The 19,024-nt window shown below is 40.2% G+C and overlaps 2 protein-coding genes and 1 pseudogene across 2 annotated transcripts; 2 read left to right on the top strand and 1 right to left on the bottom strand.

Moving 5' to 3' along the window:
* Window positions 1-5,904: 5,904 nt before the first annotated feature.
* LOC113134495 (neuropilin and tolloid-like protein 1) lies at window positions 5,905-15,446 on the top strand. The gene is made up of 10 exons (XM_026313900.1): window positions 5,905-5,932; window positions 6,221-6,286; window positions 7,167-7,301; window positions 7,410-7,658; window positions 11,394-11,435; window positions 11,699-11,826; window positions 12,170-12,398; window positions 13,983-14,096; window positions 14,182-14,326; window positions 14,909-15,446. The coding sequence occupies exons 1-10, from the start codon at window positions 5,905-5,907 to the stop codon at window positions 15,444-15,446; spliced, it is 1,674 nt and encodes a 557-aa protein (XP_026169685.1).
* LOC113135034 (uncharacterized) lies at window positions 12,753-12,871 on the bottom strand (annotated as a pseudogene).
* A 984-nt stretch (window positions 15,447-16,430) lies between the features above and the next one.
* atpsckmt (fATP synthase c subunit lysine N-methyltransferase) lies at window positions 16,431-19,023 on the top strand. Its single transcript, XM_026313008.1, has 4 exons — window positions 16,431-16,956; window positions 17,494-17,631; window positions 17,938-17,988; window positions 18,305-19,023. The coding sequence occupies exons 1-4, from the start codon at window positions 16,672-16,674 to the stop codon at window positions 18,524-18,526; spliced, it is 696 nt and encodes a 231-aa protein (XP_026168793.1). The 5' UTR covers window positions 16,431-16,671; the 3' UTR covers window positions 18,527-19,023.
* Window position 19,024: the final 1 nt, after the last annotated feature.

Genomic DNA, 19,024 nt, shown 5'->3' with positions numbered 1-19,024 from the left:
CAGTTTCCCCCTGTAGCCAAAACTCAAAGCTCTGATTCTTCTGACTTTGCATACACTTCAAACATTTGTGAAAGTTTATGGGTTGAATTTGTCAGCAGTCTCAGTCCCGATTCCACCTGGTAGAAGTTTTAAACAATTATTATTGTGCACACTTTATGCTTTTGGTGATTAAATAATACTGTATGATTCAAAGGTGTATTCAGCTTTGCTGATCATTTCAAGCAACGTTTGTTCTCTTGTAGAAGGATCTGCTGCCCCCTCTTGGATAGAGCCGGACATTTTAAACAGAAATAACTTTGGCCTTAGGGAATCCTCCATGACCGGGTGAGTTGCACCATGCAAGCCCCAAACTTCACCCTGGGTCAGAGGCCACTTTTAGCAGGGAATTAAGGGTCACTCTTGGCAGAATTGGGAATAGTGGTCCAATGACCAGACCTGTGAAAGCTGAGACTGAGAACAGGATATCACTACTTCAGCCTGAAGAATGCAACAGGTTATCCTATTAATCTTTCTTCTACTTTCAAAATAAAGAGGCATTTTAAACTACCAGATGGACAAAAATGTCACTATTCAGCATCTATATTTTTTAATAAGAACACACTGACAGTAAATGACTAAAATCACATTCAGCGCAAATGATTAAAATTTACCACTGTGGTAAAGTAACTTGTTCATAAAACAAAATCTAACAAAATCTAATGACCCTCATTGGTTGGGTTTACTGTATCCAGATCGAACTCTGGCCAGCATGGAGGTGCTGCCTTACAGCAAGTAGTAGCAAACTGGAATGACACAGGAACCAGATCAACCCTCCAAACACGAAAGGTCAACCTAAAGTCACTTGAAAGCAGTTTGCACATTTAGCTGTTCTGTATTATCAACTCTGCAGCTGAAGATTACAACAGAAAACAAAAGGAGATCTGGACCCTGAAGCAGCACTGAAACTGAAGTTGTTGTGACTCATATCAGCAAAACAAGAAGAAAGTTGGTACTGTTTAGTCTCAACTGAGATCCAGAGGCAGACAGCAAAGAATTAAAAAAAATTTTTTTTTTTTGCCTGAAGTGCTAAAAATCAAGAAGCTTTGAAACATGTCGTTATTCAGTTGGCATATTGTGTACGTTACTGGCCAAAACTTTTATAACACCACCATTTTGCCAGGTATTGAAATTTAAACAGTCCACGTCCAGTGAATAACCTGAAATGGTACAAAGGTAAGTGGTAAATTGCCAGAGGTGAAAAAAGTGAAAAAATAATGTGCATTTCAGAGTTATACAAAAAGGCCTTTTTCAGGGTTGAAGTAATGGGTTAGAGCTGTTCTGCAGCAATGGAAGTAAATGCGGCCTTGAAAGTTGACATTAACAATTCCTACAGGTGTCCCAACTTTTGTTGATTCCCCTCTGTCTGTATAAAAGCAGTGTTGGAACAGACTGTGTTATTACACCCTCTTCAACAATAATTGGCCAGTGATGTTCTGCAGCAAGTTGTATCTTGTTCTCATAATGGCAAGAAAAAGGCACTTAAAGAAAGACAGACAGACCATCAGCACCCATAAAAGTGTAGGTCTGCAAAAAAAGCCAAAGTGTCAGTGAGTCCAGTTTCCTACACGATCCAAAGGCATCAATAGAAAATGAAGGAAACTGAAGAGGTCTGGCAGACCCAAAGCCACAACAGCACAGAACACACAGAGCTTGTGGTTTGGAATGATCTGGAAAGTAAAGAAATTAAAACAAAAGAAAGTGCAACATATTTGATCTTTCTGAATAATAGTTGATATCCTTGATACAGAGAATGCCACAAGCATGTCCAGCTCTTACAGAGTTGTGCTCACAAATCTGCACGCTCCTTCCTGGAACAATTTGAGAAATATTGTCCATTTTAAAAGCTATGAATGATCATACAGAAAACTTTTCTTTATGAGAAAAGTGGTCAAATAGTGTCTTTCATAATTTTATAATTGCAGTTGTCATTATGAATTTAAAAAGACAGACACGTGTTCTGCATTCAACCTGAAAGGGATCAGTGACTGCAAAGTAGTGGCTGGGGAGAGTGTAGCCAGACAGCATAGGATGGTGGTGTGTAGGATGACTCTGGTGGGGAGGAAGATGAAGAGGACAAGGGCAGAGCAGAGGACCAAGTGGTGGAAGTTGAAAAAGGAAGAGTGTTGTGTGGCTTTCAGGGAGGAGCTGAAACAGGCTCTGGGAGGTCAGGAGGTTCTGTGATGATCGGCAACTTGACTTCCTGTCTCATGCTTTTATTCTGAAGGATCATACAGGTTCTGGTTTCCTACTCTGTCCACTCTCATTTGATTACGTACGATCATGCCAAGCTATGTATCTTGTTCTTGTTTCATGATTGGAGAAAGGGACTGTTTGACTTAAGAAGATCTTTTGTTGGACTCACATGACAAAGGCAAAAAACCATGTCAAGCTAAGTCTGTTCATTTCTTATTTCACGATTGAAGAAGGAAAGTTTTTTTTTTTTTTCTACTCAAGTGGATTCATGTTAACACCCAGCTAAGGATCAGAAACTCCTTATTAAGCACACCTGGACCCTCTAGTTCTGAGTGGAGAAAGAAATGACAGATTCAAGGGGATTTTGTGTGAAAGTCAAGTTACTCCGGGTTCTGGCCTCGGCAGTAATCAGCACGAAAAGAGACTTCATCGGCTTCATTCCCACGAACTGGTCATCCACTCACTGCTTCCATTTTCTTGTCATCAAAAAAATAAATTAAAACTTTTTTTCATTGGAGTTTTGGTGTTGGCAAATTATTGGTCTTCATTTTTCCTCAGATCACGACAGGAAAGAGGAAAGCAGATGAGGAGACTTGGTGGTGGAATGAGGAAGTTCAGGAGTGTGTTAAGAGGAAAAGGTTAGCTAAGAAGAAGTGGGACACTGAGAGGACAGAAGAGAACAGACAGGAGTACAGGGAGATGCAGCGTAAGGTGAAGGTAGAGGTGGCAAAGGTCAAACAAAGGGCATATGAGGATTTGTATGATAGGTTGGACTCTAAGGAGGGAGAGGTGGATTTGTAGAGGTTGGCGAGGCAGAGAGACAGAGATGGGAAGGATGTGCAGCAGGTTAGGGTGATCAAGGACAGGGATGGAAATGTGTTGACAGGTGCCACAAGTGTGATGGAAAGATGGAAGGAATACTTTGAAGAGTTGATGAATGAGGAAAATATTAGAGAGCACAGAGTAGAAGAGGTGACTGTTGTGGAGCAGGAAGTAGCAAAGATCAGTAAGGATGAAGTGAGGAAGGCGTTGAAGAGGATGAAGAGTGGAAAGGCAGTTGGTCCTGACGACATACCTGTGGAGGTATGGAAGGTTTAGGAGAGGTGGCTGTAGAGTTTTTGACTGGGCTACTTAACAAGATCTTGGAGAGTGAGAGGATGCCTGAGGAATGGAGGAGAAGTGTAAAAGAGTAGTGGAGGCTGGGCTGAGGTCAGAAGAGAGCATTTGTGAGCAGCAGTATGGTTAGACAGGAATCTCCGTGAACCATGATGTTTGCAGATGACATTGTCATCTGTAGTGAGAGCAGGGAGCAGGTGGAGGAAAATCTCGAGAGGTGGAGGTTTGCTCTGGAAAGGAGAGGAATGAAGGTTAGCCGCAGTAAAACAGAGTACATGTGTGTAAATGAGAGGGACTCAAGCAGAACGGTGAGGTTACAGGGAGTAGAGGTGAAGAAGGTGGGGGATTTTAAGTACCTAGGATCAACAGTCCAGAGCAATGGAGAGTGTGGAAAAGAAGTGAAGAGACGTGTGCAAGCAGGTTGGAACAGGTGGAGGAAAGTGTCAGGTGTGATGTGTGACAAAAGAGTGTCAGCAAGAATGAAAGGAAAAGTGGACAAGACAGTGGTGAGACCAGCCATGTTGTCTGGTTTAGAGACAGTGGCACTGAGAAAAAGACAGGAGGCAGAGCTGGAGGTAGCAGAGCTGAAGATGTTGAGGTTCTCTCTGGGAGTGACGAGGATGGATAGGATCAGGAATGAGGACATCAGAGGGACAGCTCATGTTAGATGTTTTGGAGAAAAAGCCAGGGAAGCCAGATTGAGATGGTTTGGACATGTTCAGAGGAGGGACAGTGAATACATTGGTAAAAGGAGGTTAGAGCTGCCAGGAAGGAGGCCTAGAGGAAGACCAAAGAGGAGGTTCTTGGATGTAGTGAAGGAGGACATGAGGATAGTTGGTGTGGGTGAGGAGGATACAGAGGATAGGGTTAAATGGAGGCAGATGATTCGCTGTGGCGACCCCTGAAGGGAGCAGCCGAAAGGAAAAGAAGAAGACACATGTTCTGCATGTTCAGTTATATTTTGCAAAAAATGGGAAATATTTCTTAAATTGTTCCCGGGGTATGTAAATTTATAAATTCATCTGTATTTGCAAAAGCTGGCTATTTAAAAGCTATTTAAATCATAAATTTTGTTTTTGTTCGATCAAACTAATCAAAACTAAGGCAGTAAAAGGAAATGCTCATGATGGTCTACTGAACAGATTTTGAACATTTCAATTAACACTTTTTTAACAAACAACAATAATAAATGTTTATTATCTTGTGCTTTTCTTCATACACTCTAAAAACATGTAATGACAAATTATGAAAGGCAGCAGGTCAATTATTAAGATTTTAAATATTGAAGCATTGCATTTTAGCCAGCTGTATGGTTCTGAGACACTGAGCTGAAAATGCGCTGTGAAATGCACCATGGTTCTGTATGGGCTTTGTGCATCTGATGTCTATTTTCTTTTTTTTGGTTGTTTTCTTATAAATAGATTGTGTGAACATGCTGTTGGCAAAAAGCATACCAGATCAAAGATGCAACTGCAAGATACACACTATACAATAATTAATTACAGACTTGACACTGTTATTCCAATGTGACTTCTTTTGTGATGGCTAGACAGTAAGGATTGGTACAAAAAGCGTTGTGAGAATTAAGCTCTTCTGCAGAGATCTGCTGACAGTTGCAGCCTGTCTGTCCTTTTTTAGTCAAGACATCTGCTATTTTTCAAACTACAAGTTCCCCTTGGGCCAACATGCTGTCCATCAGCTCTTCACTTCAGCCAAGAATTCACTTCATGTTTGGGACTTTACGCAGGGTCTGAGGACCACTTTTTGCAGGAATAGGAAGCTTCCAGTTGGGGTAGTGGCCCTATCCCTGTTTGACAGCTAACACTAAATTCTTGTCTGTGGTGCAAAAATCTACTAAGAAGACAAACTTAACTTAACTTGAAATTTAATGAGCCAGAGTGATGGCTGCATCATCTTGTCCAGCAGCAGTTGAATGTCTGGCTCATCCCAATGTTGTAACTGGAAATGATGATGCCACTAATCTCAAGTACACTAGTACAATTATGCAATTACTGTACTTAAGAACATTTGTGAGGTAATTTTCTAAAGGACTTTTATGGTACTTTATACTGTACCTAAACTCTACTACATTTTAGAAGGAAATATTACACTTCTTTGCTCTTACTCTTCTCATTACACTTTATATACAAATATTACATAGCTACAAGGGTCACAGAAATGCATGCATCATATTTTGGAATATATATATATATATATTATATATTTACACACACACACACTTGACAGTTGACTCGGCCCACTTTTGCAGCTTTGTCAATGAGCGTCTATCGTGTGAGAGGATTAAAGGTGGAGCAGAAATTGTGAAGGTTTGTGCAGGACGGGAGTTTAATCCTGTGAGCTCTCAGGGAGACAGAGGCAGTGATGGAAATGTCGAAGTGTTTGCGCTCGGATGTTGCTGCACTTTCTGAGGAGCTGATGGGCTGAACAGCAGCACATTTTCCCCGACGGTGGGACGTGGGAATTGACCGATCCGTTTGGTCAAGGCAATTTAATGGCAATATCTGAGACAGAGGTACTCACCCTCAGGGAACAGACATGGTGCACAAACTTCTGCTGCCCATCGGTAAGTTTAAGTATAAGTTTACAGTATAAACATGTTGCATAACCTACTCAAACATCTGCTTTGAAAAGCACATTTCGTGTCTATAACCGAGAAATATGTTCAATCGACGCTTATGGTTTGCTTATCTGTAAAAAGATATTCCAACGTTAATTCTTTTTTGCAATGCATATTAGCAGTCTGCAGATTCAAGAGTCTGAATTGTTGAAACATATTGAAAATAACATTTTAATAACATTTAAGCTCCAAAATCGATTCTCTTTTCTTGTCTCTTGTCTTGTCTTCTCTCAGTTTTAGCAGCAAGCCTTCTCTCACCTGAGCTGTCCGGTGCCACAGCCACCGAAACAAAAGCTCAAGGTACCCAATCACGCATTAATTTACTGTTCATTCTTTTCCACTCTGTAAAGCGTTGGGGATTGTGTGTTACAGCCCAGAACAAGTGCGTTCAGTGTTCATCTTCAAATCCCAGATGATTGAAATGTGGTTCATATTAGAATGAACGCAGTTTATGATTAATAGCCTCCTTTTTCAATAGACAATGTATGAGCAACTGTTTTTTGCTGAATTCATTTACTAAAGTAAGGCGCCAAAGATTTAAAGATTTCAGTTTATAAGAATCTGCAGTTGTAAATGAAATATCTGAGGACTGTTCCTCTGAGAAAATAAGTCATTTAAAGACATCCAGATTTTTAGATAATGAAGATCATTAATTTCAGTTTTTTGTCACATTTTATAAACTAGTTGTGTAATTGAAGAAATCTAAAAATATTCATTAGCGCAAAATTACACATCTGATTTGACAGGCTGATTATGTACTTTCTAATCCAAACTAGTGTTATCCAGTGATGGGTTCAATTAGAACAATCCTTCCTGACTTTCTCCTCTAACATACATTAAGGAAAATGTCACAAATCCAGAAAATATGATTGGACAGACTGAAAGATCAGTGTGCTAAAAATATCCTCTAATGACCACTTACCAGAGAAGTTCATCCTATTTCAACCTGAACAATAATCTCTCCTGTTTGTTGTCCAATATGTCATATTCTGGCAGCTACCATACTACTACCATAGTAGCTTGATAAAACCAATTTATTTTAAGTGCATGCTTTGTATTTCCAGTCATTTCTGACAAGTGTAAAGATAACATTCCAAAAAATTATATTTACTTTCTCTAATATAAAAGAATATGGAAACAAAAATCCAATATAAATGCAAAGTAAGTTTGTTTTTTCCAGTGAAGAACAACTCAGGTGTGACACCAGCCGGGCAGTGTGGGACCTGGGTGAAGGAGCCTGATGGAGGGTATTTCACCTCACCCAATTACCCTGAGAAATACCCACCAGAGAGGGAATGTGTTTACATTATAGAAGGTAGGCCTTTCATCTTTTCCTTCTTAGCCTCTTACTAACTTTCTGCACCTCTTGCTTAGACTCCTCTGCTTTTGTGCCACCCATTTTCAACCTGTCTTCGTCCTCCAGCCTCTCCCCGTCAATGCATCGACCTGTTCTTCGATGAGAAGTATTCCATCGAGCCATCCTGGGAGTGTAAGTTCGACCACATCGAGGTCCGTGATGGGCCCTTTGGTTTCTCACCCATCATCGGTCGCTACTGTGGGCAGGAAAGCCCTGCGTACGTCCGGTCCAGTGGGAGGTACCTGTACATCAAGTTTGTGGCTGATGGTGAGCTGGAGGCCATCGGTTTCTCTGCGCGGTATAACTTCACACAAGGTGAGTGAGAGAGGTTAATAAGAAACCATCCAGAAAGGACAGAAATTTAATGACATAAGTCTTGTTAATGGAAAAGGAAATAGCCTAATACAGCTCAAAGAACCAGGGTGCTGCATTTTTTACCTTACAGGTTCACTGAGGACACAGCAGAGCTGCATTGTAGCAGGGCAAATATCTTTCTGACTACAGCCTTAGCAGACTAACCCATATAATCTAGGGAAAATATGTGTGCCGCAGCCACTGCAAGATTAACTATTATCAGCTTCTTTTAATGTTTGATTTTATTTCCCATGTGAACTGATGCTTCTAAGCAGCCATATCTCACAGCATATATCTTACAGGTTTATATTGAGGCAGTGTAATTAGCATGTACCTGAACTGATACAAATGGAGTGGGCAAATTAACACCAAAACAAACATCTCTATGTATCAGTACAGTACCATAAACTACAATCTCCCAAAAAAGCAGCTGAATCATTACAGCATCAAAACTGAACATTATGAGCGTCTTAACAGAATTAAACTGCATTGCTCTTATAACTACATGTACCTGATGAACTACGAGCTGAGTACACACTGTAGAAAACAAACTGTAATGGCGTTTCAGTATAGCTTCTCCAGTAACAGTGACATTAATATATCAGCCATCTTCCTGACATTTGTCCAACATGGATTTATATAACACATAAAAAAATGTCATATTGGGGCATTTTCTGAAATTAACAAAGTCATGTTTCTTTGAAGGTCCTTAGTCAGTTTGTTTTGGGGGTATGACGAAAAAGTGGAAAATACCAACACTAAGTTAGGTTTTTCACATAATTTAGCATTTTTGTTATGTGGTTGCTGTTATATCATACCAGCTGCTGCTCTGTCTGGTTGGGGGTTGATGTTTAGAGTATTACTACGGCTCTAAGCTTTGGACTCCCTTCCTTGGCATTCTCTCCCAATCCACTACCCTTCTGTGAGTTTGACATTGTTGGGTGCCAGATGACCTCTTTCGCACAGTCTCACCGTTTCTGCTTTTGCCCTGTTTGGCTGGTCAATGTAAACACACATTAGCATAGCTTTGTATACATAGTGCATGCTGTAACCCCTCAATCCTCAATTGCATTAAAGATATATACAATCTGAATTCCCCCCATGGGGAATGAATCAAATATCTATCTATCTATCTATCTATCTATCTATCTATCTATCTATCTATCTATCTATCTATCTATCTATCTATCTATCTATCTATCTATCTATCTATCTATCTATCTATATATATACACACATTGTTTTTTTTTTATATAGCCTGCTACTCATATACTAATATATGCTGTACTAATATATTGAGCATGTGATGTCAAATAGTTGCAACTTTAATAATGGCTGCAGGCTGATGGGAATGTAGTCTTATTTCCATTTGTAGTGCAGGCACACCAGCTGCAGCTGACAAGGGAAGAGGAGGGGAGCATTTCTTCAAACACACGCTTATATATACACACACACACACAAACACACACACACAAGCACTTGTTCCCTCGGTCACACACACAAGAGTAAATGAAAGCTTGTCTTCAGGGGAATACAGCTTGTCAGTGCTGAGCCGCAGTAGCAGCTTAAGGGAGTCCGAAGCAGAGGCTTTATTAACAGCAGATTTTATAGGCCACCTATACTGACAAGGGCCAAAGATTAATCTGCATCCCTCTGTCTACCCATCCAGCCATCTTTCTTTTTTTCTTCTTTTTTCTTTCTGAAGCACCAATGTTGTTTTTTTATGCATTACAGGAGTAAGGGCCATTTTTCTGAAGTTATCATACACAAATTGTGTATTATTTCATAAGATTTTACAGTACAATTACTGTACCTTATATTGTTAGAAATTTATGAAGTGCATATAAGACTGTATTTTCAGAAATGGAAACACTTGAGTAAGCACTTTACGTTAAAAAACAAGCTGTTAAAAACAGAGAACTGTCCCTTTAAGAAGATACTTTTTACCATAGGCAGATCAGGAGAGGCTGCTACATTGTGTGTTTACATAAAATGAAATGACTCCCTGAGTGCCAAAAGCTAATCTCCTGTCTACTTCTGCTCATCAGTGGTAGTAGGAGAGAATTCACCAACAGTAGCACAACTTAATGTTGTGTGCACAAGGTAAAATATGCTGTGTGCACCTTTCAGGACTTTACTGGCTCCTCAGATAGCTCAGATAGCTGTAGCTTACTGACAGCTTTGTAATAATGGCTAGGTAGCCTTGTTTGCACAACTCAGGCTTATTGTAAACATATTGCACAGCTAGATTCTATTGTTTTGTTAGTACACACACACACATATATATATATGAAGTGAATTATCTGTTTGCATCACTGTTTGTTGATACAAGTTTGATGCCACATTATTTAGTTAAATAAAGATATAGACTACAGTATATTATTTGTATTAAACTTCATAGGTGTTCCATCCATCCATCCATCTTTTATACCCACTTTTTCCTGAAAGCCAGAGTCACAGGGATCTGCTGGAGCCTATCCCAGCTCTCTCTCGGGTGAAAGGCAGGGGTCCACCCTGGACAGGTCACCAGTCCATCACAGGACCACATAGAGACACACAAAGACAGACAACCTCACACACTCACACTCACTCCTATGGGCAATTTAGAGTCACCAATCAACCTGACATACATGTTTTTGGACTGTGGGAGGAAACCAGAGCACCTGGAGAAAACCCACGCAAGCACAGGGAGAACATGCAAACTCCACACAGACAGGCCAGGTTGCGGACCCACACCTTCATAGGTGTTGTGTATAGCAAATATTTTCCTTTTTTTGTTTAAAGCCTCTGGCATTACTAGCTGGAAACTATTTCAAGATGTGATAAATGATCATTTAAAAATAAACTTTACTTTAAACGCCCTCTGGACTCCATGCTACTCCACCTTTTTTCCTTTATTTGGTTTGGTGTTGTTATTTGTTGTATTACTATTGGTTGTCATTGAACTATTCTCTACCATATATTAACCTGGAGGCTTCCCAGGGACTTTTGAAAACAAAAAGATGCGGCATTTTTTTGTCACTGTTGTCATTGCGTTGCAGACTAATCTGTCCCGAACTAAGCTGGTATATCTGGATTTATAATCCACCTAGCAAGTGGATTCATCAGCACAAAGGTTCAGAACACAATATCTCTTCTTTTTCTGACACTGAGTGTGTGTTTTTCTTTTTTGATAACGAAAATCCGGCCTTAAATGAGGACATCAGGAATGTCCTAGTACATAGATTACTTAAACCATGGCCAGCTGTGCTTTATTGTCTTTCACAATATGTTGTTAAATATGGCTGTTTTTATTCTGTAGTATTTTTTTCTTTATGCTTAACCCATTTGGTGTCAGAGTTTTTGTTTGAATCTCTTTCCTTTTCCTCAACAAAACTTGTTACAATGATTATGCACACATATCATAACATTTGTGTACTTTTTTATATATATGTGTATGCAAATGTTCGATACAAATTCAAAATATATTTTAAGATACATAAGATACACAGCACTATTAGCTTATAAGTATCATTACCATTTTTCATTTTTGCTGTTTTTATATGCATCACTGTTGTGCACTTTGTTTTCCATACACTATTTATAGAGGAAAAAGTTTGAAATTGTTTTATTGATGGATTGAAACTCCATCCCGCTTCTTATTTTGATGGAACTGCAGAAAGACTTGTCTCCAACAATATTATGTTTTGCTTTTAGATCCGGAGTTTAAAGAGCTTGGGGCACTGCCAGCTCTGCCACGTGAGTATTCAATGTATGTTATTATTTCACAACATAATATTACATCTGCTGCAGTGAGTTTATGTTACTCAAACCATAAAACAGGTCAGCACTTTTGATTAAATGTAGTTAAATAACATATTCTTACAATGTTCCTCTACTCTACCAGATTTCCTAAATTTATAACATGCGCTTCGTCTTCATTTTTACAGACGGGATAACAATGGTGAAATGTTTTTCAAAGCAGTATCATTAGTATAACACAAAAATCTGATTTTCCACAGTTTGTGAGTTTGAACTGAGTGGTCCTGAAGGCTTTGTAGAATCAACACAAATTGGCAAGGAGGGCCGGGCACAGCAGACTGAAGCTGTGGACTGCAGGTGGTATATCAAGGCTCCACCAAGATCTAAGGTCTGTCTATGTCTATATGTTGTGGTTGACAGCTAGTTGTGTATAAAAACTCTGGTGTCCAAAGACTTACAACTAATCAGTTTTCTACAAACCTAACCACATGACTACATGTCCTTCTAACAACAACCAGTGTTATACCTGTGTTATGTGTTGAGTACCTAGATTTTTACAATTTTCTACTCAGAAATGTGCAGCTGCTACAAGTTTTCATTTTTATTTTTAAATAACTACAAACAAGCAATGCTAATGTTAGTTAAATGTGAAGCTAATGATCCAACCAGGTACATGCCATCAAAACATGCCTCATTCACAGCAGGTTTAAGTTGATTCTACTCTCCCATAGATCTACATGCGTTTTCTGGAGTACGAGATGCACAACTCCAATGAGTGCAAGCGTAACTTTGTTGCCATCTATGATGGCAGCAGTTCAGTGGAGCACCTGAAGAATAAGTTCTGCTCCACTGTGGCTAACGATGTCATGTTAGTGTCCTCTGTGGGCGTGGTGAGGCTGTGGGCAGATGAGGGGAGCAGGAAAAGCAAATTCAGGATCCTCTTCACTACCTTCCATGAACGTGAGTGTGTTTCATTCTCTGGAAATCCCAAAAACACATAATAGCATCACAATAGTTGGACATTTGAAAAAAAAAAAGTATTAATCCAAATCAACTAACTTAACTTAATTCCCTTACTAGGGAATGGGGAAATTCTATTACCACCCAAAGTGCACACACAAACAGGGCAGTGGGCAGCCAATTGGGGGTCCAGTGCCTTGCTCAAGGGTATCACCTCAGTCATAGTATTGAGGGTGCACAGGGCACTGGCTGTTCACTCTGCCCACCGACAAATCCTGCCAAACCTGAGACTTAAACCTGCTACTTTCAGGTTACAAGTCCAACACCCTATCCATTAGGCCACGACTGCCCCGAAGTCTATAGCACCTGGTATTCCCAGGCGGTCTCCCATTCAAGTACTAACCAGGCCCGATCCTGCTTAGCTTCCGAGATCGGACAGGTTTGGACGCTGGCAGGACAGTATGGCTGTAGGCCACACTAATATAGTATTTAATTATCTAATATAGTAATATAAGTTTCACTAGGCTAGACTTCTGGCCAGTACTCACTTTAAAACTCAAAACAACAAATCAAAGGACAAATGATTGGTAGTGCTGTGTTGCGAGATAAAGATGTTTGTCAGATCAAACCTGCTTCATGTTATTGGTGTCAATGCTTATTACAAAATTTATCATCAACCATACAAATTTAATTATTTGTTAAATGTGTTGTAATAAATGTTTCCAGATCAAAGATAGATAAAATGATAAATAATGATGATTATGCTTGTGCTGCATGGTGCAAGAAGGTTCCTGGTTTGAAACCCATCAGGGACCTTTCTGTGTGGAGTCTGCATGTTCTCCCTGTGCTTGTGTGGGTTTTCTCCAGGTACTCTGGTTTCCTCCCACAGTCCAAAAACATGTATGTCAGGTTGATTGGTGACTCTAAATTGCCCATAGGAGTGAGTGTGAGTGTGTGAGGTTGTTTGTCTCTATGTGGCCCTGTGATGGACTGGTGACCTGTCCAGGGTGTACCTCTGCCTTTCACCCAAAGAGAGCTGGGATAGGCTCCAGCAGATCCCTGGGACCCTGATTAGAAATTAGTGGGTATAGATAATGGATGGATGAACGATCATGCTCATAGTGACAAAACTGGAAAAATTATCCCCAATAAGCCTTGCTTCATGTGCCTTTTAGCCAACAGTTTTGTGGCCTATAAACCTATAAACCTAATTCCCAATGACAATGGGAAGCTCTTTTCACAAAAATAAATAAATAAATAAAATTATAAATCTATCCTCAAAATCCAAAATACTCTACCTGCTCCATATCAAACTGTAAGCACAGTTAGCAACTAGTTAATGACTAGTTAATAACTAGTTACAGTTTACTGTAAACTAAAAATTTACACTTGCAAGAAAAAGTAATGTATCCATGGCTACAAAAGTGCTTGCTTGAAGTTATTACTACCAAAGAGAGACTGAAGCAGCAAATTAGGCCCCCTGTTATCACCTCCAAAATTATTACAGTTAAAGACAGGTGCCTTGGGGAATATTTCAGTCAAGAGTGTACAGCATCTGCAGGACTCTTACCTTTTGTTTTACAGCTCCATGTGAGGGAGACACTTTCTTTTGTCATAGCAACATGTGCATTAACCACACCCTGGTCTGCAACGGCATCCAGAACTGTGTTTACCCCTGGGATGAAAATCACTGCAAAGGTAGACTGACTCACACCAGCTACAGTATATATTTGCAACACGTAACTGTGCCTTATCTTTTAATCATTTCTATCTCCCTAACTAGAGAAGAGGAAAGCTAGCATACTGGACACGCTGGATAACACCAATCTCACCATCATTGGAATAACCTGTGGCCTAGTTGTCATCCTGCTCATCATCTCTGTTATCATCCAGATCAAACAGCCTCGCAAGAAATATATCATCCGCCGGTGAGATCTTTAAAGCTCACTTTGAAATGTAGACATTTTTCATTAATAAAATACCCAAATAGGCTGAAATACCCAATATGTCGATCACCTGTTGGTAGACAGTCATTTTTGATTCATACCGTATGTTTGGGGGGAAATATCATTATCAATATATGTTGCAGTCCATAACACTATAATCCACCAGTATATGGGTTAGGTTTTGATCATTTCAGTCTTTCAATGCCAGAAGAATAATTGAAAATATTTGCTGAAGGATATTCACAATACGGAGAGGAATTGCAAACATGCCCTTTGGCATAAAGCTGCTCTAACTAATATTTTCCCTGAAACATAAGAATGAATGACTGTGTAATGTATCGCTTGAAGCGATGAACCCTTGGAGAATTATCACTAGTTCTTCTGCAGCTCTGCATCCACTCAAATCAACTGGTCCTTTTAACCTCTTTCAGCTGGTTGTTTTGGTTTTATAACCTGGAAGCTAAACACTCACTAATCTTCAGCCCTTTGTGTAATTACTTCCTAAACATTTACTGCCTCTGTATTACATGGTTTATGTGTGTCCTTTCCTCTACTTATCATCAGGGATGACTTTGACCCTGCACTTCTCCACCCTGGTTTTGAGCCTCCTCACTATGAGCTCTGTACTCTGCGCCATGCCCCATCTGGTGACCTGACAGACGCTGCTCTGGCTGAGGACTTTGAGAAGTTCCACAAGCTCCGCCGCTCCTCAAGCAAATGCATTCGTGACCACCATTGTGGCTCTCAGCAAGGGAGCATTCATGGCAGTGTCCACGGTAGCCATACCAACTTAAGCATGAGGGACACTAACATTACTGCTGATGGGGGTGCTCTTGTGCCGCCACTTCCACCGGTGATGGTGAGCCAGCAGTCGCCGCTACTCTCCCACCACACTACACCAGCAGGTCGACGAAGCATCTTGGTGATGAAGCATAGCTACTCTCAAGATGGGGCAGAGGGGTACAGGGCAGAGGAGGAAGATGATTTGATGATGGATGATGGTCCCACCACCAGCCAGTACCACATGCACCCCCATCAGATCCACCATGGAATGTCAGGACTGGATAACGCAGTCCACCGTACACTGTCTAATGACTTCTAATGCAAGGCAACATGGCAAAAAGAACAGATAACAATCATCTGATAAAATAAGAACAGAGAAAATCACCTGAAAGGTAGCAGAACTAGATGTGAGCTCAAGGGTCTATTATGGCTCTATTAAGGAGAACTGGATCGCAGACTCAAAGATATTGTCTGTCAAGTCTATCAAGTTCCATCTTGAGGACTTTATATGCATACATGCTGAGCTACTCATCACTGTTCCTTGTTCCTTTTCTGTTACTTGTTTAGTTTGGTTTCAACTCTGGGGTAGAATATACTGCATTTATAACTGCATCATAACATAACATAACTGCATTATTTTTGTGAATGAATGATGTATTGCAGTGTTTCCTGTATGTCTGGACATTAGTGCACTGTTGGTAGACATAATCTACTGTTTACATCTAATTCATACACTTTAGATTTCATCTTATTTGAGAACTACTGTTCCACCTAAAAGCAAATAAAATGGTTCTGAGCACTTATCCAGAATGAGGATGCAGCACATGATGCAAATATAGTAGTCATGAAAGGCACACATTAACATGTTTCATGTAAAACTGTTAACCAAGTGAACTTGAAAGTTATCAAGCTGAATTTTGTGGAACCAGAAAACTATAACTTATATTTTCTGTCGATGTCCAAATGGTTTTGTTGTTTAACTATTTGTTTCTGTTTGTTCAGGAGTATATGCTGATGTTTGTTTATGTGTGTCAAATGTTAAATGCTTGTTTGTCGTGCTTTTTCTGATCTATTTGTGTTGATTATATGACGGTCTCTATTTATTTATTTCATTAAATATTTGACTTTTCCTTTCATGTGCATAGCAACATGGCGCTCTCATTCATGTGTACGTGTGTCTATTTATTTCTATTGTGTTTTAAATTAATCACACTGTCCCATACAGGCTGTTATAGAGAACGGAGGGAGAGCGGAACCTTTGTAATGCAATGCTGGTCATCCAGTCGGGCTTCTAACAGCGCTGCACTGGAGATCAGCTAGGACAAGTCAACTTTTCAGTAGCTAAGACTTGACGCTTTTGACTAGGTGTAATGAGCTGTTGGTTTTATTGAATTATATGTGATTTTATTTATGAAAACTGTTCTTTTAGTACCTAGATTGGCCAGCTAACCTTTAGCAGCCCCCGCTGTTGTTTATGTCGTTCAACTTGTCGCTCGGCTGTCCTTTGCGGGTTTGCGTATATATGTTTTCGTCAAACCAGCGTCATGTCACAAACAGAGTCTTTTCTTGACTCGGCACAGGTGAGCCAGTGTGAGAGCGACGTCAAGCGCAGTAAGAGCAGGAGCCGACTGGGCCTCCTGGTCACGGGGGTGGTGGGGGGGTCGCTAGTAGCGTTGTACGCGGCGGCAGCTCCGTTTGTCGCTCCTGCCCTGAGAAAAGTCTGTCTCCCATTTGTCCCAGCGACATCAGCTCAGGTGGAGAACGTCCTTAAGGTGCTGCGGGCCAGATCAGGGACATTGGTGGACATTGGGAGTGGAGATGGAAGGATAGTAAGTCTTGACTTAGTGGTTGTAGAGGCATAAAAATAACCTTGTCCTATCGAGACTACCAGAACCATTATAATAGAAGTAGCTAAACAATATTTGCGACGTAGTGCACACCTCTGTTTGTAGTCTGTCCTGTATTTGCTGTGCCTTATTCTGTAGTGTGTATTTCAAATGTACTCATTTCAGCTGCACATTTGGGGATAGAAGAATAGATGAGTTCTCAGATGACTTCATCAAAACTGTCCTGTCAGCTTTGTCCCTGGCCAAAAGAATAAATCTCTTATCTCTTATCCAGCTCTAATCCCTGCCACTTCCATGTGTCTGAGAAGCACAATTTACCACAGATTCCAGCTTCAGTAACAGAAAAATCCCGTGGAGGCAGAAATATATTCTGTACTGAAGAATCTAGGAGAGAGAGAAAAAAACAGTCTTTAAAGTGTTGCCAAACATGCTTTTACAACCAGCTGCTGCTGCAGTAGTAGCTAATGATACATTTTTGCTAAGAAAATTTATTTCTGTTTATCCTCCTTACTCTTGCAGGTGATAGCAGCAGCCAAGCATGGCTTTCAGGCATCAGGCTTTGAGCTAAACCCCTGGCTGGTTTGGTATTCTCGCTACAAAGCCTGGAGAGAGGGAGTCCACCGTTCCACCTCCTTTTACATCTCTGACTTGTGGAAGGTCAGTGATATTTAATTAGCATATGCCAACATGTAGTATATTAATCAGGGGAACTCACACACACACTGCATACACAGCTGTGTGTGTCTGTAATCTGTGTCCATTAAATTCAGTTTGCAACAGAGGGCCTCTAGTCAAGTTGTAGGCACATCCCAAGGATAATAAAAGCAAGCAGGATGCACCTAAACCCACCTAAAGTGAAGGGGTTTGAAGCACTTTCTAAAGCCACCAGTGTATGAGAATGAAAATGTTAAGTATGTCTGGGTATCTTTTGACTCTTCTGATTATATTTCTTTCTTTTACTAGGTCAGTTTTGCTCAGTACTCGAATGTTGTCATTTTTGGAGTCCCTCAAATGGTGAGTGTTTGTGTTTGATCTACACTTAATTTAGTTATTGTATCTTATAATTAAATTTATGTCATGTGACTAAAACTGCAAAGTATCATTACTTTTACATCTGTAGTTCAAGTCTACGGTAAAACACTCCATGTTATAGTTAGTGGTTAGTCAGCGAGCTCCTTAGACACATATATCAGTGCTGAATTTTGCATTCTTGGTGAGAAATGGTACTATTTAATTCTTTGGAAACATCTTTACATTAAATCTTGACATGTATGTTTTCAGAAACCTAAAATATGACTCATATCTTAATCATTGCTGTTCATATCTGCAGATGGACCAGCTTGAGCTAAAGCTGGCAAAAGAGTTGCCGAGAACAGCCAAGGTGGTGGCCTGCCGCTTTCCTTTCCCTACCTGGGTCCCTGAACGTACCGCTGGGGAGGGCATAGACACTGTATGGGTGTATGATACCAGGACTTTTAAATCACACCTGCAGCAAGAAGTGACAAGAAATACAGTGCCGCAACAAGAGGACACGCCAGATTTACACACATAAATGGCATGAATACACACATCATGTGCAATCATGTGCCAACTGCTTTATTTAATCCGTGCAGCATCTACTCTGATGTAGACTTGAGATGGTTGAGATAGACTGGAGATTTTTTTATGTGCATTACAAAGTACAGTTTCTCTTCACCAGTGTCGAGGTTTGAGGTTTATCAGTTAAACAGTATGTAAAAGAAACTAGCACTCAGCTGGTCCCAGTCACTACAGGACTGTTAGAATGATAAGTTTGCAAACATGTCTGAAGTGGGCTGAATGATCAGACATTTCTTATGTGATATTTGTGATGCTCAACATGCAAATGGGGATGTCTTTGGTTTTTAATATGTAGAAGTCATACCTTCCTTTCTGGCCAGATAAAGGCGTTTCCAAATGTAACAGACCAGTCTCATCGCGTTACTGTGTATATCATCACATCTTAAACTGCTGTTCTGTATTTCATTATTGTGTATTTACTAATAAACATCGTGAAGATGTTTATCTGACC

Source organism: Mastacembelus armatus, chromosome 17 (genome assembly GCF_900324485.2).
Source record: "Mastacembelus armatus chromosome 17, fMasArm1.2, whole genome shotgun sequence".
In the NCBI taxonomy this organism is placed as follows: Eukaryota; Metazoa; Chordata; class Actinopteri; order Synbranchiformes; family Mastacembelidae; genus Mastacembelus; species Mastacembelus armatus.
Note: the sequence above shows the minus strand (reverse complement) of the source record. Positions and strands in the feature narration are given on the sequence as shown.

What these genes read in the sequence shown, in the direction of transcription:
- LOC113134495 (XM_026313900.1), top strand. Translation starts at nt 5,905, where the DNA reads ATGGTGCACAAACTTCTGCTGCCCATCG. An exon ending in AGGCTCCACCAAGATCTAAG is followed by an intron (nt 11,827 to 12,169) that starts GTCTGTCTATGT and finishes ACTCTCCCATAG; the next exon opens with ATCTACATGCGTTTTCTGGA. An exon ending in CTTCACTACCTTCCATGAAC is followed by an intron (nt 12,399 to 13,982) that starts GTGAGTGTGTTT and finishes TTTGTTTTACAG; the next exon opens with CTCCATGTGAGGGAGACACT.
- atpsckmt (XM_026313008.1), top strand. Translation starts at nt 16,672, where the DNA reads ATGTCACAAACAGAGTCTTTTCTTGACTCGGCACAGGTGAGCCAGTGT. An exon ending in ACATCTCTGACTTGTGGAAG is followed by an intron (nt 17,632 to 17,937) that starts GTCAGTGATATT and finishes TTCTTTTACTAG; the next exon opens with GTCAGTTTTGCTCAGTACTC. An exon ending in TTTTTGGAGTCCCTCAAATG is followed by an intron (nt 17,989 to 18,304) that starts GTGAGTGTTTGT and finishes TCATATCTGCAG; the next exon opens with ATGGACCAGCTTGAGCTAAA.